This window comes from Hirsutella rhossiliensis, assembly GCF_020360975.1.
Source record: "Hirsutella rhossiliensis strain HR02 chromosome Unknown scaffold00007, whole genome shotgun sequence".
NCBI classification, from domain to species: Eukaryota; Fungi; Ascomycota; class Sordariomycetes; order Hypocreales; family Ophiocordycipitaceae; genus Hirsutella; species Hirsutella rhossiliensis.
Genome location: NW_025408673.1, coordinates 3615554 through 3640321, shown reverse-complemented (window position 1 = coordinate 3640321; position 24768 = coordinate 3615554). Strand labels below are relative to the sequence as shown.

General features: G+C 54.4%; 7 protein-coding genes across 7 annotated transcripts; 2 read left to right on the top strand and 5 right to left on the bottom strand.

The window, feature by feature from the left end:
• Window positions 1–317: 317 nt before the first annotated feature.
• HRG_07197 (tc5 transposase DNA-binding domain-containing protein) lies at window positions 318–932 on the top strand (the record flags this gene model as incomplete). Its single annotated transcript, XM_044865668.1, has 2 exons — window positions 318–859; window positions 905–932. The coding sequence occupies 2 exons, from the start codon at window positions 318–320 to the stop codon at window positions 930–932; spliced, it is 570 nt and encodes a 189-aa protein (XP_044719630.1).
• Window positions 933–3205: 2273 nt separating this feature from the next.
• On the bottom strand, window positions 3206–4692 carry HRG_07196 (uncharacterized protein; the record flags this gene model as incomplete). The annotated part of the gene is made up of 3 exons (XM_044865667.1): window positions 3206–3974; window positions 4022–4203; window positions 4267–4692. 3 exons carry the CDS (start codon window positions 4690–4692, stop codon window positions 3206–3208), a joined length of 1377 nt encoding a protein of 458 aa, XP_044719629.1.
• Window positions 4693–5235: 543 nt separating this feature from the next.
• HRG_07195 (reverse transcriptase (RNA-dependent DNA polymerase) domain-containing protein) lies at window positions 5236–7977 on the bottom strand (the record flags this gene model as incomplete). The annotated part of the gene is made up of 5 exons (XM_044865666.1): window positions 5236–5452; window positions 5529–5700; window positions 5775–5880; window positions 5979–6803; window positions 6883–7977. The coding sequence occupies 5 exons, from the start codon at window positions 7975–7977 to the stop codon at window positions 5236–5238; spliced, it is 2415 nt and encodes an 804-aa protein (XP_044719628.1).
• A 7575-nt stretch (window positions 7978–15552) lies between these two features.
• Window positions 15553–15943, bottom strand: HRG_07194 (uncharacterized protein; the record flags this gene model as incomplete). Its single annotated transcript, XM_044865665.1, has 2 exons — window positions 15553–15828; window positions 15902–15943. The coding sequence occupies 2 exons, from the start codon at window positions 15941–15943 to the stop codon at window positions 15553–15555; spliced, it is 318 nt and encodes a 105-aa protein (XP_044719627.1).
• Window positions 15944–17934: 1991 nt separating this feature from the next.
• Window positions 17935–19101, bottom strand: HRG_07193 (DDE superfamily endonuclease domain-containing protein; the record flags this gene model as incomplete). Its single annotated transcript, XM_044865664.1, has 3 exons — window positions 17935–18308; window positions 18362–18783; window positions 18905–19101. The coding sequence occupies 3 exons, from the start codon at window positions 19099–19101 to the stop codon at window positions 17935–17937; spliced, it is 993 nt and encodes a 330-aa protein (XP_044719626.1).
• Window positions 19102–20089: 988 nt separating this feature from the next.
• HRG_07192 (ATP-dependent DNA helicase PIF1) lies at window positions 20090–21032 on the top strand (the record flags this gene model as incomplete). The annotated part of the gene is made up of 3 exons (XM_044865663.1): window positions 20090–20317; window positions 20360–20971; window positions 21021–21032. The coding sequence occupies 3 exons, from the start codon at window positions 20090–20092 to the stop codon at window positions 21030–21032; spliced, it is 852 nt and encodes a 283-aa protein (XP_044719625.1).
• Window positions 21033–22664: 1632 nt separating this feature from the next.
• Window positions 22665–24497, bottom strand: HRG_07191 (major facilitator superfamily transporter; the record flags this gene model as incomplete). The annotated part of the gene is made up of 3 exons (XM_044865662.1): window positions 22665–23675; window positions 23722–24236; window positions 24314–24497. 3 exons carry the CDS (start codon window positions 24495–24497, stop codon window positions 22665–22667), a joined length of 1710 nt encoding a protein of 569 aa, XP_044719624.1.
• Between the last annotated feature and the right edge of the window lie 271 nt (window positions 24498–24768).

The window sequence follows — 24768 nt, the reverse complement described above, 5'->3', positions numbered from 1 at the left end:
GAAAATCTAAAACTCCGAACCGTTCCTGTGGCTGCTAGTACGCACCACGTCTCCTCATCCTTTTATGGCTTACCCGTTGGCTGCGCCGGGCGCCCCGCGCCCCGCGCAGCCAACGGGTAATTATCATGCACGGTATCCGCACGTACACGAAGTCACGCAAGATTACCTCAGCAGTGCTCAGGCCATCCTGGTCGTGACTTCGCCACCGGAGCGGACTAACTTAACGTAATCCACCCCCTTCCCGGTCAGACCCCCTACTCGGTCAGAAAAAGTCTCCACGCGGCGACCCACACTTATGGCAAGACAAACCGAGCACTATGACGGCAACGGGAGACCAATCGGTTCCACGCGAAGAACGGGTCCTGCTCGCCGTCAGGGCCTATCAGCAGGGCCAATTCAAAAGTACCCGCAAGGCTGCGGCCGCATACGACGTCCCTCAATCGACAGTATCTGATCGACTGCGCGGTGTCATTCGCCGACGCGACGCTCAGATGAACAACCTGAAGTTGACGGCGACGGAAGAGACTGCCCTGGTACAATGGATCTTGTCGATGGACGAGCGAGGGATGCCGCCGACAGTGGCTTACACTCGTCGGATGGCCAACTTATTGCTTTCCGAGCGAGGCAAAGATCCTGTCGGGGAAAACTGGGTGCGGAAGTTTGTTGGCCGCCACGGCGAAATCAAGGCAAAGTACTCTCGCCGATACGACTACCAACGAGCCAAATGCGAAGACCCCCAAAAGATCCAAGGATGGTACGATCGAGTCGCGGCGACGAAACAGAAATGGGGGATTCTTGACGAGGATGTCTATAACTTTGATGAGACGGGGTTTCAAATGGAGTCGCTGCAACGGCGAGAGTCCTTACCCGGTCTGACCGGCGAGGTCGGGCAGTACTCACGCAGCCTGGAAATCGAGAATGGGTTACTGTGATCGAGTCTATCAACTGCCAAGGTTGGGCTTTACCGGCGAAGGTTATCTTCCAGGGCAAGTTACACCAAGCAAGCTGGTACGAATCAGGAGTGCCCGATGACTGGCATATCGCCGTTAGTGAGAATGGCTGGACTTCCGACGACCTTGCTTTGAATTGGTTAAAGGAAGTCTTTGATCCGAATACACGGCGCCGTACGGTTGGTACGCATCGACTTCTTATTCTCGACGGGCACGGCAGTCACGTCACGCCGGAATTTGACAAGTACTGTACGGCCAATTCCATCGTAGTACTCCAAATGCCTGCACATTCCTCACATCTCTTGCAGCCTCTTGATGTCGGGTGCTTTTCGCCGTTGAAAACCATATACGGCCGAAAGGTTCAAGAGAAAATGCTCGCTGGGATCCATCATATCGACAAGCAGGACTTCCTTCCCATGTACTTAGACGCTCGCCGACAAGCACTTTCGCCGTCGAATATCCGAAGCGGATTTATGGCAACAGGCCTTTTTCCGTTTGACCCAAACAGAGTATTATCGCGGTTACAAGTTCAGGTTGACAAAGTCGGTAACGATCACGGCGACAAGAATACTCCAAGTCCCAACAAGAGCCTGGAAGCAGCCAAGACTCCGCATAACGTCAACCAGCTTACCACTCACGCCGAAAGGCTTCTTCAACGCCGGCCACAAAATACAGACTCGCCAGTTTCACAAGCTATCAACCAGCTTATCAAAGGATGTCAAATGGCCATGCACAGCGCCGCCCTCCTTGCCGACGAAAACCGGCAACTTCGGTCAGAAAACCAGCGGCGAAAGCAGAGAAAGAACAGCGCCGTGAATACATTGGCGACGGCGGTACTCTATCGGTTGCAGAGGGCACGGTTAGGATAAAGCAACGGAGAGAAGAAGAAGAAGAGCGGGTTAAGCGACGGAGAGTGGAAGAAGAGGAGAGGACTAAGCGCCGGCGAGAGAAGGACGAGGAGCGGGCCAAGCGACGACAAGAAGGAGAAGAGCGGGCCGAGCGACGGCGACAAGAGAACGAGGAATGGTTCAAGCTACGGCGAGAAAAGGAAGAGGAGCGGGTCAAGAAACAGAGAGCAAAGGAAGATGAGCGGGCCAAGCGACGGCGGGAAGAAGGGAGCGGGACCAACGACTTATAGAAGAGCTGAGTGTCCCAAGACAGCGTGCACCACCACGGTGTAGTAAGTGCAGGTCTTTTGAACACACTGCCCGTACGTGTAATAGATAGTCCTAATCGAGTTACTTGTCTCTTGGAGTAAATATGTCGTGGTATTGTGCTCCGTTTGTCTCGCGTAAGGTGCGGGTCTAGTCGGTGGGGAATTTTTGACCGAGTAGGGGGTCTGACCGGGAAGGGGGTGGATTACGTTAACTAGTTAAGTTAGTCTCCTCTTGCAAATGGCCTGAGCGCTGCTGAGGTAATCAGGTGGCCTCAGACATTCACGTGACTTTGATCACGTGACCTATGGAATGTGCATACAATTGATGACCATAATTCAGATCGGGCCGCAATTTTTCCCCGCCCAAGTCGTGAGGGGAAGAGACGAAAAATCCCAGGAGCGGAATCCAATTAAATACCTACACATCGGTTCATGGGCATGAAAGAGGGCAGCGATATCCTTGAAACCAACGGACAGGTGTTTTGAGCATAAACTGTTCACAAAATTTCCGCCATGAGTGGCATGCTGCTGGGCGATCAAATTTGCGCCCGAGACTTGGACCGCACGGAACGAGAAGTTGTGCAGGCATTGCACCACTGGTTGGTGGCGCATCCCGACGCGCCATGGAGGCCAAGCAAACATGGCCCGAACCATGAAACATTAGAGCAGTGTTCAGATGAGAAACTGCGCCTGGAACTACGCGGTATTACTGGACCGCTAGCACCAAAGGTCCGTTAGTCCCTTGAACCTGGGCTTATGCACGGATTGCACGCAAAGTCTGACGTCCGTAGTACGCGAAGATTCTTATATTTAGAACGTCAAATGATGGGTGGACCCTGGGAGAGCCGGGAGAGCTTGTTTCCATCTATCCAAGCAGCGGGTGTAGTGTTCAAGATGTGAATAACGAACATCCTCTCGAGTTTGGCAACAAGAAGTTGCATATTCCGAGGCTTCCCGATAGAGTCAGGGTGCATGTCACTGAAGGGAGCACTTTGTACTTGCTATGGTTGGTGAAGTAATGAGAAGAGGAAACAACTTGGAACAGAAGTGAATTTGTCATCTGCTCGTTTATCCAGAAGAAATTGCCGGGGTTGTGGCGTCAAAGGGTGAACATGCTACCTGTAAAGGTATTCCCCCCACCTCCATCTATTTGCAGACCGGCGTGCTCGGCAGCACTAGTCGGGGGTCTAGCAGGATCGAACTGCAGATTAAGGGTACCATATTCAAAATTCCCGGGCCAGATGGAGTCCAGCTCAGCGGAATCCAAAGGTATACTCGTACCGCCGGACCACAGCGAATCAAGATCGGCAGAGTTGATGCCCATGCCGTGTGGGTCTCCCTCAGCGGTGCCCGAGAACCATAGAGGAATGTCGGTATTGAGGGCTCGATCGGCACTCAACAACGTACCTGAGATCGCAGGAACCACGTCTTCCGCTTCTGTATGAGCGGATTCGTCACAGAGTCCGGTATGGGCAAAGGTTTGCAATGTTCTGCTGGGCCCGGCGTCCTCGCGACTAGTCGCTCTCGTGGACGTCTCTTGAACGTGTTCTGGGCGTATAAGAGAGCCAGTAGTCGCGATTTCCAGCCTTGGTCGTTTGTGCCTATGTAAGGCGTCCTCTCGCGATATTTGCCGTTTGTTCCCCCTGGTGGGCAGTCTGTTGCGGTGTATTTTGCCTTGTTGTCTCGCCACGTTGGCGACACCAGCGCCGTGGCTGGAGTTCCAGAGAAGATCGTCCTGATGCTTGAGTAAAGTGCCTGCCAATGACCTGCTGCCGCTCTTTTCCGTCCAGTCGGAGATGCCCGCCTGGTGCAGCAAGCTTAACGCCTCATCAAGCGCCCTTCCATCAAATGGGATTTTACCATCCCAGCTAGTATCTCGTCAGTTGCATTTCCAAATGAGCAACAGGGTTCTCACATTGGATCGGGAAGGTCCAGGACGAATAACGGTCCATAGTCAATACCCTCAGGATCCTGCTTCGCGAGGTCTTGAAGCTTTTCACCGAATTTCTTGCGATATCGTCCGCCGCGGATGATTTTGGCACATTTCGGGGTGCATGATGTGTCGACACACGCAGCTTCAAGAAACTTCTCAACGTTCTGGTCAAGTACACGTTCTCCAGGGAAGAATCGAGTGAACGTCTCGTATATTGTGACACATACAAATCTGTGATGAAGGATTCCAAACTCGAGCCATGTGTCTTGTTCAAATGCTCTTGTGAGGAAATCGTGTATGACATTTTCGCGATGCGACGTCTCATTGAACTGATCCGACCGGGTTGACACTTCCCTGTATGCTTGCTCCCAAAAACTGGAAGGGCTTTCCTTCCAAATTTGGAACCTGGAAGAGATGCTCTCGGGGATGTTAAACTCTTTGATTTGCTGGATTCGTTTTAAATTTGCCACAAAGCCATTTGACCTCGATTTAGCGGAGGCCGGCCCCGATGTTCGAAACAATGGTTGAAGGAACTTCTTCACTTCCTTTCTGCTCAACAGGACGTCAACGGTGTCGTCTTGTGGAAAGCCACGCAGGAATTCAACGAGTTGGGCAACGGTGGTACAGTGCCGGTTACGGTTTGGAAGTGCCATGGTAGCGGATGGTGAAAGCGGAGATGCAATGAAGAAGGGAAAGGCTTTGGGGTCGTCGATGTTCCAACAAATACTGGCAGGCTCTGGTTTGCCACGCTAGTCCCAAATAAACTGGCAGTACAATCCCGGATCGCCTTGCGCATTTGATTAGGACTAGCTTTATGGGTCCATGACCCCATAGGCCAAGCCCCGCCAGACCCATTCATTAACAGATGCTCAGTGCTGACTGCTCACAAAATCCACCTGGCTGCAGGCGACAGGTTGCCCATGAACGTGATAGTTGTTACGGCCAGGCACATACGAGCCTTGACGGCTATAAAGATGTATTGGCACTATGAACGAAGACTCAAAGCTAAGGAGCAAGAAAGGAAGACTAGACTACACGACCGAGCGGGCCCTTATATAGACACGAGGTCGCGCGTGGGCACGTGATGCTGCTTGGGCACGTGACACTGGTGAGGTTCTGCGCTGGCGGCTCTACGCTGGCGCCCAGGGTCGTGACACTACCCCCCGTCTAAGGCCTTGATATGCGTATCAAGGTAGTCAGTCGTGGCGGCGGGTTCTTGGTTTCACGGCTTTCTCTGCTGTGTCGTCATCGTCTCGTTCCTCGCAGCCCTCCTTCGCTGCAGCACATTCGATCCAGTATTGCAGGTTGACGGGTGGGCCTGCTGCGTCCGGATGTTCATCGTGGAAAATCTTCAATGCCATTGGTGCGTTACGGAAATTTAGCCGGGTACCAGGTCTCATCAGGGTCACATCCCTTCCATAAGACCTGGTATTCCAGTCGTCGACTCCTACCGGTTACTCGAGACTGCTGGACTTGATCAACCTCCCACTCGGGTTCACCGTTGATCTCCTCGGGTGGCGGAGGTGACTGGATCTGCTGGGGCAAGGGGTTATCGGCTGCTTTTCGAAGACGGTCGGCGTGGAATAGGTTCTTCATTTTGTACGACTCGGGCAGCTGCAGTACGTAGCTATGACCGCGTTCTTCCAGGATTACGAACGGACCTGACCATTGGTTATCTAGCCGAGTAGTCGGAGCGTTCGTGGCGAAGCCTTTCCTGCTGAGAAAACTCGGTCACCGATGGCAAAGTCGGTTGGTCGTCGTTTCCTATTAGCCTGTTCCTTCTGACGTTCTTGAGCGGCGGTGGCAGCATTCCTGGCGTCTTCCTGGGTTTCCTGGGCGGTCTGCACAAGTTCCTAGCTCTGGCGGCGGGTCCGGTGGCAGCGGTCTTGTCAGTCGGGGGCAGTGACAGGGGGTTCCGGATATCTCGGCCTAGGGCTACTTTTAACGGTGCCATGTCGATGGAAGAGTGCCAAGACGAGTTATGGGCGAAGTCGAGGGCGGGCAGCAGGGAACTCCAGTTGTCTTGATGCTTCGTCACGTAGAATCGTAGCTTTTGATCCAGGTATTGATTTGTGACTTCTACACCCCCTTGGGTCTGAGGGTGTAGGGAGCTTCCATGACGATGCTTCGTTCCCGTGAGCCGGTTAATCTCTGCGAGGAAGGCAGAAATAAACTGTCCAGCGTTGTCAGAAATCCATACGAGGGGCATACCGAAGAAACGATAGAGGTAGCGGAAGTAGCGGCTAGCTAAGACTTCTGCTGTATCGTTTTTCTTTCCTGGGAGCGTGGCGATAATCCGGCTTAGCTTGCAGACGAAGGTCCAAACATAGTCATATCCGTAACGGTCTTTCGGCATATCCTTCCCGTCACATTCGACGTGCTCCCAAACAGAAGTCGGCACGGGCAGTGGATGGAGCAGTCCAGGGGTCTTGTCTCGAGGGGTTTTGTTGCGGCGGCAGTCGTGGCAGTTCCGAATATAACGACGGATATCCTCCTTCATCCTTGGCCAGTAGAAGTCTCGTTGGAGCAGCTTGATCACCTTGTTCTGTCCGGCGTGAGCGAAGATCTGGGGCTCGTGGGCTTCGCGAATGAGCGCGGTCTGAAGAAACGTCTGCTTGTCTGAGGTCTGGGCTGGTACGATCAGGTGTGTTCCATGGGTGCCGAGGTCTTGGAGGAGGTTCTCTTGGCGGATCAACGAAACGAGTTCGGCTCCCTTCGGGACCGAGTTCGGGTCTAGTTCTGGGCGGTCTTGATCGGGCGTCTGCTGTATCCTCGGTCTTCTGGGGGCTGTAGGGCACTCGTGGCCCTCAGAACTAATGGTCTAGTAGGCTTAGGTTCGGGACTAAAGTTCTGAGGGGCAGGTTGCCGGCGGCCGTAGGGTCTAGAGAGTCGGTCGCGAAGCCTAGCCTTTCCGGAGGGATCAGGGTCACCGTGCGTTCCTCGGCTTCCCGGGCCTTTACGGTAGGGAGCTCCGCTGTCTTCCTGGAGAGGGCATCGGCGACTACGTTCAGTCGACCGGGGCGGTAGAGGAAACGGATGTCGAACTGGGCGAGAAAGTCGGACCATCTGATCTGTCGTACCGAGAGCAGGCGCTTCGTAGAGAAATGGACTAAGGCTTCGTGATCGGTGATCACATCGAACTTCTGGCCTAAGAGCTCTGGGTAGAAGTGCTCTAGACTCTGTACGACGGCGAGGAGCTCTCGATCTTGGATTGGGTAGGCTCGCTCGGCCGGGGTCATGGTCTTAGAGAAGAATCCAACGGGCTTCCAGGTCTGATCAGGCTGTTCCTGCCATAGAACACCAGCTGTGGCATTCCGGGAGGCATCGGTCTCCAGTCGGGTCGGCAGTTCTGGTCTAAAGAAGGCGAGGACCGGGGCTTCGATAGCCAGGCGCTTGAGTTGATCAAATGCTTCGCGTTGCTCCGGGCCCATCACAAAGGCAACATCCTTCTTAAGCAACCGGTTCAAGGGTTCTGCCACTCCGGAGGCGTGGTAGCAGAAAACACGGATGAAGTTGCATAGGCCAACGAATGATCGGATCGCGGTGCGGTCTCGGAGGTCTTCAAACTTCCAGTCTTGTATCGATCGAACTTTCCGAGGGTCGACACTAAGGCCCACACCGGCTTCAAGCAGAACGCCGAGGTAGTCAACCTTGGTCACGTTAAATCTAGACTTCTTGATGTCTCCCTGGAGGTTGGCCTGATGGAGTCGCCAGATCACTTCTTGACAGTCTTTCCAGTGGTCTTCTTCTTTATCCGAGTAGATCAGGACGTCATCTGCGTAGGCGCTGGCGCACCGGTCGAGGAGATCGTGAAGCTGCGCGTTGATAAACTGCTGGAACCAGGCGGGACCTACCTTCAGACCGAACGGGAGGACTTTCCAGCGGAAAGTTCCGAAACGGGTGCGAAAGGCGGTCAAATACTCGGAGTCAGGGTCCATGCGGAGACGGTGGAAGGCCTGGATCACATCGATCTTCGTAAAGCGTTGAGCTTCACGGCAACCGAAAGCAGTACCTTCGAGGGACGGAGCGGGCGTGATGCGACTTTTAAGATGATCGTTCATCCAACGGTAGTCGATGCAGAAGCGGCGGGCGGTCGTGTTCGGTTTCGGAGCGAAGAGGACGGATGCGGCGTGCGGACTCGGATCGGGCTCGATGAAGTCTATCTCCGGAGGTGATCGACAGTCTCTTTCTCTAGAGGCAGATACTTAACGGGCGTGCGGTACGATGGGGTCCTGTCGGCGAAAGAGGCTTCTCAAGCTCTAGGACTACATCGTGACCGGGTCGGCTCGAAGGTAGGGTGGGCCTCTTTCTTCGAGAAGAATCCTCTAGATGGGTGAGCTGGGGCGGTAGACGACTACGGACACAAGCAACATGCTCAGGGTCTTCTCCCTGAGGGAACGGAATGCTTTGTCCCTGGTAGGTCTTCTGATCCGGGGAGACTTTAGCAATGGTTCGAGCACTAGGGACGGTCTGGTCAAGGCCGGAGCTTGGCTCGAGCTGGACTGGATCCCGGGGCATCAACGGTTCGAGTTCGTTCCACTGTTCGAATCTCTCGTGAGACTCTACTTGGCAGACCAGAGCGTTAATCAGGGCTTGATCTTCGGAGGCTTGGACCGAGGCGACGGAGACGAAGTCGGTAGCAGGGGCGGTCGTGAGCTGAAAACGGACAGACTTCTTGGCAGACGGAGACTTGGACTGAAACGACGGAGACGGAGTCGGTAACGGGTCGGGACAGAGGCCGGAGGAGCTTGATCAGAGCGGCGCCAGTTCTTGTGGAGGATCCGGTAGCGTTTCTCCTCTTTCTCGAGCAGGCGGTTCCGCCTCTCAGCGTCGGCCTGGATCTTAGGGTCGATCCGACCCGAGAGCGGGGCTTGACGAGAGAGCTGGATCGTCGGGGAGAACTTGGCGAGGGCAGGAAGATCATCTGGCCAGATGATCTGTCGGGCGGCGCAGTCAAGCAGGAGGCGCTTCTCCCGCATCCAGAAAAGACCGATAAAGATATCATGGCCACACTCAGCTATATCAAATGTCTCGTTTGCGAACGAACGGCCATCGATGACGAAAGTGGCGACCAGCTGTTTCTGGATATAGCCGGCTGGCTTTCCACGGAAGTCTTGAGGAATCCGACTCGGGAGCTCCTTAATCTGGGCTCCGAGTCTTTGGGCGGCGGACTGGGCGAAGGTTGGGCTAACCAGCAAACGGGTTTCGGCTCCGGTATCACAGAGGGAGCGGGCAGGTAGGCTCACACCATCCACTTGGACTTGACTTGGCTGAGTGAATGACTTGCTAGACCTACTCGCTATCTGTGACACCTTAGGGACCATCAAGGAGACTTGTGATGGTCCTATTCGTTTCCCGAATCTTGATCAGAGTCGTTGGCAGGGACAGGGACGAAGGCGACACGGGAGACAGCATGGGTGCGGTCGGGACACTCGCGAGAGGTGCCCTGTTTTTCCACAAATAAAGCAGGTGCCATTATCCCAATGGGCCCTTTTCTCATCGTCGGTCAAGGCTCTGCCAGCATCACGCGAGGTGATAGGGTCGAGCCGGTCTTGTTCGGAGTCTTGGCGGTAGTCGGAGCAGTCTTAGTCGGCGCGCGGCGAGATCGGTCGGAAGAGCGGGAGTCCTGTGTCTGCCTCATACTCCTCTTCTGGCAGTGGACAGCGTCCTTAATGAACCCACAGAAAACCTCGTAGGTCACGGACTCGTCACGGGTCTTGGTCAAGAGGCTGTTATCTAGGTTGGCCGGGATGTGCTGCCACAAGGTATGCTTCATCTGGTCCTCGGGCACACGACCGGTCGCAGTTAAGTAGTCAAATTCCGCAAGAAAGTCCACAATGTCGGTCTTCCCATTCACGGTAAACTGGAGGCGTTGCAGGCGGTCAAGAGCCTCGGAAAGCTCATTCGGATTGCCATAGGCGGACTCAAGGGCTTGGATCATCTCTGCCACTCCAGAGAAGGGTCGAGTGTCAGAGGAGAAGCGGGTTTCAAGTGCTCGGCGGGCTTTTCCTCGAGCAGGTTATACAGACAGACCATCCGGCTGTTCTCAGTCCGGAAGGTTCGTACGTCTTCGTCAAATTTGTTCTTTATGCTCAGGATGAAGGAATGGAACTCGTCCTTCTTCCTGAGAACGTCGCGAGACCTTGATGCGCGATTTGGCGGCGTCGCTGTACTCGGGGTTCTTGCCCTCTGGGAAGGGGCAAAAACAGGCCAGGCAGCTTTGCCTGTTGGTCGGAAGGCCGGGCCATTTGGGCCGGCAAAAGCAGTCGAGGGCTCCCGGTGCTGTCGATTTGATTCAACAGACGGAGAGCGTTCATTTAGACGGGCCGTTAAGGCCGCAATCTGTCCCCTCATCTCGCGGATGAGAGCGTCTTGGGGGCTCGGGGCAGCCATGGCTGCTATTTCGGATTCAGTGGCTTGGCCAGCAAGCCGGGCAGAACGGCGAGGCTGATCAGAGGGCAGGGCTTCCTCGGATATCATAGTCTCGAGGTCAGAGTCTAGGGTCGGAAATGATACCACGCGGAATCACGGTCAGATGCCTGCACGAGCAGGGACGGTCGGAGGTCAGACGGGACGAATCCCTTGGTCGGAACGGTTGGTCGGACGACTACACACGCGTAGTCTTGGTCGGAACGGACGTGATCTCAGCCTTGAGGATCACTTGGTCGGTGGTCGGAGTCTTGGTCGGAACGGTCAGAACGGATGCGCTGGATTTACGTCAGGCGCGTGTGACGTGAAAGCTCGGTGCCTATTTGCTTAATCGCTGGCAAGCGATCTTATTGAGCTTTGAGTAGTGTTACGGCCAGGCACATACGAGCCTTGACGGCTATAAAGATGTATTGGCACTATGAACGAAGACTCAAAGCTAAGGAGCAAGAAAGAAGGACTAGACTACACGACCGAGCTGGCCCTTATGTGCATATGCACGAGGTTACCTCAGCAGCGCTCAGGTAAGCACGAGGTCGCACGTGGGCACGTGATGCTGCTTGGGCACGCGACACTGGTGAGGTTCTGCGCTGGTGTCTCTACGCTGGCGCGCAGGGTCGTGACAGGGAAGAGGGGTTCTTTCTCAAGGTTGCAACTTTGCCACCGGAAGTTACAGAAACAGTTCTGTTTCTCCCGGGCTCATAACTCTCGCGAAGGAGAGAGCAAAAGTGGGCATAGAAGTGGATAAAGGGACTTTTCGAAGGTCGAGTATCATATAATCAGATGGTATAGTATACATTCTATCAGGAAAGAGGGCACTTCTTGCCACTTACTGAAGGCCACGTAAGTCATCTACGTCAGCAACATCAGCTCCATCTCCCCGATCGAATAGCTCTTCTAGCTATGAAATCGATAGTTCAGTCTCTCGAGGTCCCCGAGCCAGTAATAGTTATGCCTGTCACGACCCTGGGCGCCAGCGTAGAGCCGCCAGCGCAGAACCTCACCAGTGTCACGTGCCCAAGCAGCATCACGTGCCCACGCGCGACCTCGTGTCTATATAAGGGCCCGCTCGGTCGTGTAGTCTAGTCTTCCTTTCTTGCTCCTTAGCTTTGAGTCTTCGTTCATAGTGCCAATACATCTTTATAGCCGTCAAGGCTCGTATGTGCCTGGCCGTAACAATGCCGGACTCCTCAAAGGGTCCCCGTTCGAATAGGAGATCCTCCGGACCCCTCAGTGGTCTAGGAAGAAGAAACAACAGTCTGCAGACTTCCCTTCTTACCTGGTTTCAAGCTGTATTACCTAGAGAGACCTAGAGACCTCAACTCGTTCGGACCTTCTTCTCGACACGAGCGGCCATCCTTGCATCTGCGGTGACGGTCGTACCATTGGCTCGACGTGGGCATGCTGGTGGTCGATGACATTGTTAAATGTCTGGAATTACCGTTTCTCTTCCAAGGGACTGATCGGCATGAAAGGAAAGATGGGAAAAGAGAAGACTGAGGGAACGACACGGCTTTTATATGGGCCACGTGGAGCAACAAGAGGACGGCGCCAAACCCGATCTGGGGCAAAGCCCTGAGCAACCGAAAGGTTCTTAAAATGACGGACCCAGTACAAAAATTCCGCCGTCGTGCCTAGGCAACAGAGCGCACTATACCTAATCTATATAAGTCGCATGCACTCCTCAAACACATGCCCTAAGTGCCGTGTCATGGATTACCATGCTTACCCCCCCTTCTGCTCACCCCCCCCAAAAAAAAACCCCCCCGATTTTTGAATTGCTTACATTTCAGCGAATTACAGAGATAAAGTATGAAAGCTACTCTGACGAAGAGAGCATGCAAGTGAGCATTGATTGTTTTAATAATAGGTGTTTTTTTTTTGTTGTGTTCCGTCGTGTCTGTCCCTCTTGCAATGCCTTCTTCTAGGCTCCCTATTTATATCCCTTGGTTCCCTATTGATATCCCCTTTTCAGTTGTATAGGTACAATATCTAGGAGGCTGGGCTCCTTTCCCCAGCCCCACCTTTGCATACTGACTTTCCTTAGTCGCCGAGGGCTCTTTCAGCTTCCCCCGTATATGCAGTCTCTCTACAGCCTATGTGGCTGCCTAATGCGGTCTCCTAATAGCCTTCTGCAGCCTCAGAACTCTCTGCAGGCTGCCTCTCTGTCTAGCCTGTCGGGGCCCTTAGCTGTATACCCCTTATGGTCACCCCGAGCTCAAGATCTCAGACGTGCTTCGCGACAGCTACATCATTTGGAAGAGAATTGAACATACTAATTGGTTCTTGGTCTTCATATGACGCGACTCTGTCGGGTGGTGCGCTGGGGAGGCCCAGATATGTTGACTTCAATCACCGAAGCTGTCTCCGTCTCCGACTCCACCTCGCAATCCACCACAAAAGCTTCCTTTGGACTCCCAATTCCGGGAACAATCTTTGTCCGCCGCCGCGCCTCCTTCGTGGAATTCGCCATGGGGACAAGAACTTTCGCGCATCGTCTTGTTGAGACCTGGTTCTGGGCATCTCTCGCTGACTCGCTGAGGACAGACGGCCGTGACAATGCGCACGTGCGAGGTGTGGGACACTACTGTCTGACAGCTTCCTCAGCGACAACCTTCGCTGCCTGCGAGCGTAGAGAATCTTTACGACCGACATCAGAAAAATGGGGGGACGAGACCGACATTTGATCGGCTCTTGACCTTTGAAGATGTCCGAGCGTGCGTCTTGGGAACGGAGCACACAAAGGAGATGCAGTTGTGATGCCGAGACCCGCCGTTCATTGTAGGGATAGGTGAATCATGTGATGAACTGAGAAGTTCGGGGGAGAAGGTTGGGTACAGAAAACGCGGGGTGTCGCTCCTAGACCCTTCCGCCCATCATGGGTGCCTGAGTCCCGTTACCGTACCTGCGGCCGATTCTGGCCTCACAACAGTGCAGCAAGTCCTCGTCTTGGGCGACTGAGAGCACCCTCGCTTCTGGCCGCTTGGTATTACTGAGCTGCAAGGGCTGCAACCCCTTCATGATACGCAAAATCGTCTTCACTGCGGCCAGAAAGTGAGCTGGCGCCGAGTAACATTGCTGCCCCCCCCCCCAGGCAGTCTAGGAGTGACACCCCGAGATTCCTCGCCCAACCCGTTCCCCCGCAACTCGTCTCTATAACAGTTGGCAATCTGGTCATGCCAGCCCTCCGCCAACCACTTTGATTTCACCATCACTCTACCGCGGGGTTGCAACGATTCTCCTCTCACAGACCAGCGTACCGGTATAACATGGAAACAGGTTCTGACGAAGATAGCGCATAGTATGACCAGCGCGTCTTTCTCCTGCCAATCCATCCGAAATTGGTCATGGACGAACCGATCCGCTTGCTTGGCAGTCCTCGTCGAGATCTCTGGCCGTGTTCGTGGCCGCCCCTTGGTCTTTGGAGAACCTGCAGGTGGAATGGATTGCGCTACTATTGATCCGCGCTGCGGCAGTCCCCGACGTCGCCGTGATCAGCAGGCGATTCGAAAGGCTCCTCCTGCTGAACAACTCGACGAGTGCCTCGATGATTTGCGACTTGCCAGTCCCGCCCTCGCCGCCGACGAACTGGCAGAGCTGGCCGACATCGCCTCCGTCGTTTTGTCGCATCAAATCGAGCTGGCGGCATATGATTGAGAAAGCGATCGACGCCCGTCGCAGAGCAAGAGGTTGATAGTCCAAATTGGACATGCATTCCCGCCTCTGCGTCGCCTGCGGTCTCGTCGAAGTCGGCCGTCGCCATTTCGACATTGTCCTCCCCCGAAGCCGGCCATGACCCTCCGCAACGCAGCGCGGCGGTCGCTTTCCCGGACCACGGTTACTTTGCATGCTCTGGATCATCCTCTCCCTCTCCTTCGAGGCACTCATCTGCTGCGACTTGGCGGCCCTGGCCTGATTCTGCTGTGACAGTGCGGCCCGGAAAATACCCCTACATGCTTATCCATCTCGCCCTCGTTCGGGTACCACGGCGGCCTCCGGCTCGGCCGTCGAGCACAGCGCTGATTGTTGGAACTGATAGAGCTGTTGCATCATCTCCATGAGCTCCGGCGGCTTGGTCGTTATCTGGTTCGGGTCTCATGCACCTCGGACGTCGATCAGCCGCGCTGCGTTTCCGATGCTATTAGACTGATACGTCGCTGTAGATTCTGCGCCCGCCTCGTCCGCCCCATCCTCCTCCACGTGTGCGACAGTCGGATGGCCATTTCCAGATGAGGATGCCCATTGCCTGGCGTCCCGTTTTGCGTCTTCGACTGATCGTCGAAGCAGCTGCACGTTATCGACGAGACATGAAATTCTCGGAGACAGCGCCTCTCTCGTGTCAACCGATCTTGGTGAGCCGCGCGCACGAGTTGGTCGCGTGAGCGCCTGGTTTATAGTTGCCGTGAAGGGTCCGGAAGAGTTCGCGCACCTCTCCGGGTGCCTGCAGTCGTTATCGTAGTAGTCTTTCCCGCCACGTCGTCGGCAGGCCTGTTTTCGGTCGCAGGCGTAGCGGGAGTGCTAATCCCAATCTTGGCGATCGATCAGTCGGGCTAAAGGGCTGCTGCCCAAGGGCCGCGATCTCTGTATTGCCGCCTCGAAGGACACAATCATCGTCACAGTAGGCTGGTCGGAGCTTTCGGAGTGTCTCTTAACAATGTGGAGCATCAATTGGTTCGGCGCCTCTCTGGGGCTCGGTCTCTTCTTTGATAGCTTAGCCATAGTCCACGGCAGCCCCCCAGATATCCGTGAACTGCCTGGAGCAGTCGACCACAAGAAGCTGATGGGATGTTAATCGAATGCCAGCTACGGCGGTCGCCGCGCATATAACGAAGAGAAGGATCCCGGGGGTCATGCTGGGAACGCGGTGTCGTCGAACATCAAGGCCACGGCATCTCAAAACTGGCGCAGGAAGGATGACACGTAGCTCTGCAAATGTCTGGAACTCTGCCTAGATCTTTCATCCTGGGGCTTGTCTTTATGCCTATCATGGGTATCTTTGACTACGCCAAGCAGTGTATGGCGAGCATCTTTGACGAAACCCTCTGCCGACAAGCCGGGTAAAAGATGACCACGTCCCATTGGCCAAGCTATTTGCCGCTCTTGGAGCCCTTGCTTCCGCCATTGCCGCTGCCACCGCCAGAAGACTTGTAGGTAGAGCCGCCTTGGCCGTCGTTGTAGTAAGAGCTTCCGTTGGGGTTGGAGTAGTAGTATGAACCGTTGCTGTGTTGTCGTCGGCGTGTTAGTAGATGACTGGGAATTGGTTGAGAGGGGTCAAGGCAAGGGGAGACGTGCGAGTTGGAGTAGTGATAGGAGTTGCCGTTGGAAGCACCGCTGCCGTAGTCGCGAGAGCAGTAGTGGTTGCCCTGTTCCGCGTCAGTACGTCGATATCGTGCTATAGGTGTGGCGTATGTGGATGGGGAGGAAAGGGGGCCCAACCTTGCTGTTGGTGCCAGAGCTCTTGTACTCGTAGGATGGCATGGCTATGAGTTTGAAAGGATAATTGCGTGGGATATTTCGAAGATGATTGCACTTGAGAGACAGGTTATGGCTGATTGAAGAGAGGGAAACAGAGCGAGTGGAAGGCGGACTTAATATTACTCGTGCCCGCTCCACTTTTCTGGATTCCGGCTCACCCGTCAGGTGGATTTGTACCAGAATATACCCCATGATCAAGGTGACGCCTTGTGCCAATTTCAATATCTCGAGACGATGTCCAAGCAGCGGCCAAGGCCCAACAACTATTGCATCTTCGGATGCTAGACGACATTGAGAGTGGTTCTCAGCGGACCATGCTTTCCACGGATGGCGCCGACATCGACGATACCCTAGCTCGCTACGGCGATACGGAGCCCACCATTGCGCACCCGGGAAGTGACCTCAATCAACAAGGGCCTCGAATGCTTGTCGACATCAGCCCGGTGACTAGCTTCGCGGAGATGGGACACACCGCTGCAGCCACCTTCACACTGAACTATCTACAGACCGTGGCCCTTCAACTTGTTTGCGCATTTCTGGACAGGTATACCGCTAATCAGGACTCAGCCGGTCAGCATCTTCAATATACCGGCGGGCCGGGTGGCACAGGAAAGTCGAGGATCATCGATGCCCTAAAGGACGTGTTCGCGGCGAGGAACCAACCACATCTTCTGCAGATAACCGGCACATCTGGCAGTTCGGCGGCTCAGATTGGCGGCACGACCATCCACTCGGCGTGTGGGTTAGATTCCCATCACGATCCAAACAAACCGCCTCCCCCCTTCTCGGAGGCGAAGAAATGGATATTGAAACAGAAGCTGGTCCTCGTGATTGACGAGGTCAGTATGCTGGGGGGGGGGGCCACTCTGCACAACGTCAGTCGTCATCTCCAGGCACTCCGTGACTGTCCGGACGAGCCGTTTGGTGGGATGCCTGTCGTTCTACTGATGGGAGACTTCTACCAGTTCGCCCCCGTGCGGGAAACAAGCCTCCTGATCAACAGACCGCCGGACCGAACACAGACCCCCCTGCGACAAGCGACCATCTCTCCCCCACAGCGGCTGCAGATTGTGGCATATGTTCAAAACTGTTGTGCTCCTCGAAGACCAAGTCCGCGCACTCCTGGATCGAGTCCGTAACGGGCGGCAGACCCAGCAAGATCTGAGCTTGCTCAATACCAACATTGTAGGACGCTCCCAAATCACCTTCCACGATGGTTTGCGTGCTATAACGCCACTGAACCGCACCCGGTGGGCCCTCAACATGGAAGCTGTCGTGGGCTGGGCGCGCTTCAACAAGCAGCATATCCGTATCTTTGTCTCGACTCACACCTGGCGCAACGGCACGCTTTCTCCAAACATCATAGCGCGAACCATAGGACAAGGTGACGACTCCGCTTGCAAGGTCCCCCGTCTTCTTCTACGCTCAGGGCATGCCTGTGGTTGTGAACAAGAACATCTACACTGGCTTGAAAGTGGTTAATGGGGCAGACTTTACTGCCGTGAACGTAATACTCGATCCCAATCTCCCAGGATACCACCACTTGGCGGATGACGTGACCATCCACTTCGGGCCACCGCTCGGCATTCTTCTGCAGTCCGAGGAGACGAAAGCCTTGGCGATACCGTCCCTCCCGGTGGGGACGGTACTCATCCGCCCCATGTCACATACACTTGATTCGAGTACTAGGGGGGCCTCAAAGTCGGCCAATCCCCGTGACAGCTCCGCAGTCACGGGGGGGCGGTTGACCTAGAAAAAGCTCGTTGACCTGGAAAAAAAGAAGTACATAAGAGCCCCGCCATTTTGCTAGAACTTAAAAGTACCTCTCTTCCCGCGATAAGTGCAACACATGTTCGCTTTATTGCAAGCTAGTCACAGCAATGCAATTGCATCACCATACTGCCTTTGAGGTGTTTTTGGTGTTTTGGCATCGAATTGAGCTCTATTCGATTTCTTCTTCCTTCCCAGCCTCGAGCGCGTCTTATGATTCCTCTTTATCGCATCTCGATGCCGTCAGCTTCCAAGGAGAACGTCTGACGGCAAATAGCACGCTTATTTGCCTCCATCACCACTAATTCGGCTGCTTCCTTTACAATCTCGCGATCATAGTACTCCGGCCACATGATCGCCTTGCTTTGCCCTACGCCGCGGTTGTGTAGCTCGCGGAGAATCCTGTAGCTTGCGCACATCCACTCATTGCAATTGAGGTGTGCGCGCTTGTCGCCCTTGGCCCAGAGACCTCTGATGTCTCGAATCTTCGCCTCTGTGATGCTAATCCTGACGTTGAAGCGTACCTTGCGAAGCCAGCGGCGTATATAGCCAGCTTCGTCGCGAACCTCCTTATTCCTGACTCTCTGTGCCTCCTCTTCTTGTGCCGCTTGTCATTGTATTCGTCTCGGGCGACTCGAATTCTAGCGTCACCGACGCTTAATGGGCCGTATCTCGCTACAATAGTTGTCTGTTGCTGGAGACTGGAGCGCTTGGCTTGTTTCTCTTTTATCTTCGTCATCTCGGCCGTTGCGGTGATGCCGTTGAGAGCGAGGGTTTTGTCGGCTTTCCGCGCCTTCTCATAGACGTATGTGACGGAGGGAGTCAACGGCATGTGGGAGTCAACTGATGTGGCTAGACGAAGCTGTACGTAGGCGTGATACCTCTGAATCGTAGAGAGGTTGAGTCTCGGCGTTGAAACATTGTTCCAGTTGAATCGTTGAATCGAGGGCGGCGTGTGTGGCGATGGTGTTGATGGTCTTGCTGCCTGAGGCCCGCCCTGAGGCTCGCTTTCGATCGAGCCCGGCAGGTCCTTAATGGCCACTTCTTCTGTGAGCGACGAGCGTGTCTTGAAGCTGGGAGAGCACGATCCCGGGATTGAATGGGAAGAGGCCACATTTTTGCCAAGATGAGAGAATTGTGTGCTTTTTGAAGGTGCGAGTGCGGACCTCTTGGAGATGATATAGAAAATCGGACTTGTTAAAGTCATATGCCCCGTCAGCAATCTCACGATGTAGAACTTGTTGATGCCAGTGTTTGTATGACCTAAAAACGCCGACATCAAGAGGTTGAAGCTGATGTGTAAGATGGGGAGGCATTGGGAAGACCTTAATGTTGTGATCGAAGCAGAAGTGAACCATCTCTTCTGTATAGTGATTATCACAGCTATCCATAGTAGAAGCCGCTTCTGAAGTGGATCAACCGGTCTCGTGTGTTTCTCGAAGTGTTTGATCCATTCAATCGCGATGACATCGTTAATATACCCCTTTGGCTGGTTGAAATGATGGTATCGTCGTCAAGGCTGTTGGTAACCCAACGGGCAGGAATTTGGACTCCAGGAGTATCACAAACGAAGGAATGCAACTCCCAGCTGCAGAAATAGCCTCAATCGCTGTGACCGACACTGTATCGTGAGCGTCAGATAAAATAGGGTATCAATCTCGCGGAAGGTCCAAATAAATGTGCCTTTATGTAGATATCCCACCATGAAGCCTGTCTCGTCGAAATTCCAGGTGTTCTTAGGAGAATCTCGTCTTTCTCGATCGTTTGAGACCAGCCGCGAAAAAAAGCCTCAACGTGGATGCGATCTTGCATAGCCTTCCGTTTGATGTCTCGCGCTGCTGCTCTTCGACGGTGGAAGAGTTCTCTATGCCGCTGTATAAAGCGCTTGAGTCATACATAACCTGGCTGAAAAGATGGGTAGTCCGCCATCCCCCCGCGAATTTTGAGCTGAGCTCGTCCCAGCTTCCACGCGCGACTCTGGAGGCCATGAGAGCAGTGGGCAGGAAGGTAACAGCAATAAACGTTGTTCAAAAAGCATGTGGCCATCCATGCATCCTGGTCCCGGTTAACAGTAATTCCTACAGAGGTGGATAAAGAAACGCACCGTTGCATGACTTCCATGTCCATCTAATATGATCAGTCTAGCATCTGAGGCATCGGCTGGTCGCGTCTGGGGCAAATAGACCCTCTCAAGCCACTCAATAGCGATATGGTTGTCCGTCCATCCGGCGTTGGTTTGATATGAAGCGAAATCGCTTAAAAATCTGCAGTCGCTGCATTGGTCGAGACAGGAAGAAAGCCCCTAACGAGCCCTACTTCTTTAGCGCTGCGAATAACCTTGACTTCGGGGAAGTCCCCGGCAATCTACCTGATCTAACGATGGTCGAGGAGATGCTCATTGCTCGGGTTCACGTACATGTCAAGGTCCTACAAGTGCGTGGCGCTCAATACAAATATCGCGGCCACGTTGTCCACTTTCTTCGCAACGTTGGTAGGCTATTTGAAGAGCTCCCAGTGCTACCGGAGGAGCTAGATATCGTGCTACTACGGCCTCCTAATATGGAAGGCGACCCTCGCTTCCAGCAACAGTTTGCTCGCGATTTCCGGGTACGCCGTTCATGCCTATTGACCAGGCTGCATTACCTACAGTCCCACCACCCGGGCTATCGCGATATTGTCGTGAGCCAGGATCGCCTGCAACGGCTTCCTCTTGATGGCAGCATAGCTGGTTCCATTGCAAGCCAAGTGGCTGACACACCTGACGGCGAGGTCCCCCAAGGCCCTGTTGAGGAGGCTGTGGATGAGGATCCTAGCGATGCCGACGCATCAGCGATATCGAATTTGCAGGCTACCGATACCGAATTGAACGCTTTGCAGTCCAGATCTCTCAACGGTACCCTTGACCCTGAACGTGTGACTGATCTGGAGTACATGCCGCGTAGCGCGCAGGCTCACCACCAGATGCCATTGCCTTCCATTCGCAGGACCCCTATCAACGAGTTCAACCGTTCCCAGCCGCTGTTAACGCTCGCGTTCCCCACCCTCTACCCTGACGGCAAGGCCGACTTCGTGGAGCCTCGCTTACGGAGCATCACGTACCAGGACTACCTTGGCCATGCGATGAGATGGCGTGATGGACGTTTTGCCCGCCATAAGGCGTGGCCTTTCGTTGTCCTCAACACGCTGTTGCGTGCGTTGTCGCCCAGGGTGGCCAGACAGTTCACGGCTGCGGTTGCGCCTGCTATGGACTATGCCTCCACTGTTTGGGCTCATGCATGCGGAATAAGGGAAGGTTACTGGCTGAACCGAGCACAGATGGTAGGGGCGTATTTTGATGAAATACATGACATCCTGTCCCTACAGCAGTAGTAGGAGTCCTGGACACTAGCCATAGAACCTCGTTCTTGCAGGTCGGGAATGGCGTGTAGGCACCGACCGTCCAATCATAGTAGTACCGGCGACGGGACGAAAGTATTGAATTGGGTTAGCAGGCTGAGTCCAGTTGGGGCGACAGAATTGGTTGCAGTTATGCTGACTGAAGAAGGAGCTGATACCATCGGAGCCAAGATCAGTTACACCGTACTCCCGGTTCCGGGACAGAATAACGGGGTCCGAGAGGACGACCTCGTGTTGGTATATGCCGCCTTGGAGGTCGCATAGAACGTAGTTGCCGCCCGAGAGGTGGTAGCTAAAGTGACTAAGGGCTTGCATAACCTCGGCCCATGCATCCGAGTCGTCGCTCCATCCGCTATTGCTGTTGAACTTTTGGTAGTCTTGGATAAAAGGCTCGCAAAGATGTCTTTGACCTGACCACTCGTCGGAACTGCCATCGTCCTCAAATCGCCATACCTGGGGTACGTTGATCTTAACGGCTTTGTTGACGATTCTTAATTGGTTGAACATATTGACAATCTCTAGGGCCTTATCGACAGCCTTGATGTCGAGAGTGAAGTAGTCGTTAGAGAAGACTGCGCCCGTCTTAAACCACTTAACAACACACGCTTCGCCTTGACGAGGACCTGACGTGTATTCCCCCTGGGGCCTGGGCTACCCAGCGGAAAGCCCCTTCGGCAAAAGGATTCTCTAGTTCATCATATGGAATGGAACTTCTGCCGGACTTGTTGTATCTGCCGCTATCGAGCTGCCTCGCGGACTGGGCGTCGGAGTGATGGCCATGGACGCAACTCACGCATCGCGACACGCCGGGACCCTTGGAATATTGATTTGCCGTAAAGGAAGTACGAGGGAGATTGCGGCCGCAATCAGCACAATCGCGCATGGCCACGTCGGGCTGCAGACGCAGTGTAGGATGAGATGAAGTTGAGGTTGACGATGTGGGAAGAAATTGCGCGCCCTCTAGCCACTCGGGCAGCCTGCTATTCCGTGCCGAAGTGTCGAGTACTTGCCAAGGGACTTCTCTGCGGGTGAAATAAAATCCGTATCCGTATCCGAGATGGTCTGTGCTCCAAGACGCGTAACCTGTTTTTTCTTCCATTCGACAATTTGCCCACCTCTACCAAACGGATTCAATAGTTCTTCTTTCTGGACCTCTGCTGAGCTAGTCCCACCATACACGGCATCGAGAATGGCCCTATTAAACAGTCTCACTGGCCGGCACAAGCCATCCAGCTCGGCTAAGCGAAAGCGCGACACTAAAGATGACGGAGAAGGACCACGACTCTTTGATCTTTGTGCCGACGACCCTTTTCTGTTCGTCAAAAGCTTTAAAATTGAGTAGATTCTGTATAAGTGAAGTTGGTCCAATTTGTATGGAGCGGCAACATTTTTGCGGAGCATAAGGGGGGGGTGAGCAGAAGGGGGGGGGTAAGCATGGTAGTTAGTTGTATCAACTCACTAGAGGCCTTTCACACCGAGATAGTTCAGGCTGTCAATCGCGCTTTCGGCGCTACGATTGCGATCGCCGACCAAGTGAGATAGCTTTGTGTAGAACTTGCTACAATTTGACTACGATACAATTTTCTACTGAGTCGGTGGTCGAGTTCAAGGCTTGCTGCTTCTCACTGTCCGAGTCAGCCGATGCCTCCAGTAACTGTATCAACATACGGATTCTTTCGGCAGAGCCAGCCAAGACATCCCGGGCCACGATAGAGCCGGAATGTGCGCGACGCTTGCCCATTCCCCTCTTCTTCGCCTTTGCCTCTCGCGCCTCGACGCCTCTCAAGGCTGCTTTGGCAAAGCTGTCCGTGCACTTCATCATTTCGCAATCCCATAACAGCTGCATCGCTTGCTCGACCACCAGAGAGAGCTTCGCGTTGTCCTCCAACCCGACCGTATTGGCAGGCGACGAAATGTAGCAGTGCTCCAGCATGGGTAAGCTCAAGCTGCCCATGGCATGGCCTTCTGGATCCACATTTCTAGGATCCTTGTGCCGGGAAGGCAGCAGCAAATGGAACAGCTTCTTGATAATGGTGACATATGATGCGGGTAGCAGTGGGTTCTCTCGTCGTGACACAAACAGAGCAAACATCTGCAGAGGGAGCAGCTTGATGCCTGCCGCAAAGCCATCGTGGAGCTGGTTAAGGTCCAACCGCCAGCGAAGCACCGAGGTGGCAGCAGAGAGAAGCTTGAAGAACCTCAGTCGAAGACGTATTGATTCGACTAGACCGGGATTCGAACAGCCAAACGAGACATCCCTGCTCGCGCCGCGGCGCTTTTCCGGCGTTGGCGGCTCAGAAATACTGGATGATATCGAATCAGCATCAAAGTAGTCGCCGAACTTGTCGCTTTTCAGGTCGAGGGCTTGCTCCCATTTCCGTTTTCTCGACGCCTTCTTAGGCCCCCTTAGCTCCTTTTCGAACACCTCCAAGAAGGCAGATAAGGATTGGCTTCCCCCGTCGGCAAAGAGCGCGTTCATAATTCGCTTGTGTCCCGTCTGACGACCGTCCTGATTCATATACATGTAAATCATGGATTCCGTGCGCCACGCAACGGACTCGTGTCCGCGCTTGCCACTGGTTTCGTGGGCCTCCTGATCAAGTCTTCCTCTCGGCCCAGTCGGCATCGAGGACGTCGAGCATGAACCCGAGCCACACTTTCCAGTAGCGCCACCGGTGAGGATGCACTGTCGCCGTGTTGAAAGCCCAGCCCACCGTGGACCACAAGTCCTGGCCTCGGCTCCAAACACTCGCCTCATTTGCCATTGCACCCCGCAACTGATCCAGGTCGCCGTTCGAGCCGCCGTCGGACATGTCGCTATCGCTGGCAGAGCCAGGACGATCGGATTGGCGGGCCCATCTCGGTGTCGAGTGGAACTGGAAGGCGACGCGGAATCCGGCGTTGATGGGCCCAGCGATGGTCAGGACGTTGCGCAAGTAATTAAGCGCCAGGGAGGACACGATCAGGTGATCCGGCTTGTCTGCACGAGTCGTATGCAACGGATGAATAACCAGCGTGCCCAAAAGTGCGAGATGGCTAGGGGGCGGCACCGGCACGGTCTTGCTGGTTGGAACTTGCCGGGAAATGCCGGAGCCTAGCATGCTGTTGAGCAAATTGATGGCACAAGTATCTAAAGCCTCAATCAGTCCCGTCTCCCCCGAGAATAAAAGAACGCGCGAATAGAAAGACGGAAAAGGGTGCCTATACGGATTTGTTCTTCGAGAAAAATCTGGCAATGGTCTTTGAGCTCGCGAGGCAGCTGTCGCGCCTCACTGTACGGACAGGGAGTGGCAGGACTGCTGGATGTTGCCGACCCTTGCGTCTCCGAGTCCTTTGCCGCGTAAAAGGAAGCCGGCGACGAGTTCCGGGTGGTAGGCGACTTGGTCACCATGGCCAGACCGGGAGGGCTTCGAGCTGAATGGAGGCTCCGAGGTCGTGGTGAACTTGCGACGTCGCTACCTTATGGCTTTGAAGCACAGTGGATGCAGGTCCAGGAAGGGGTCACGGCAACCTGTCGCCGTGAGAGCACGTTAGCGGACTCCGGCGGCCAAATTCACGTAACGCTTCTGTCGAGTGGTAAATGCGGTACTGATGAGGTCCCTTTTCGTAAACGTGGTGAGATCTAGGCACGTGGCGACAAGGAAGTTCTTGCTTAGGCGGTA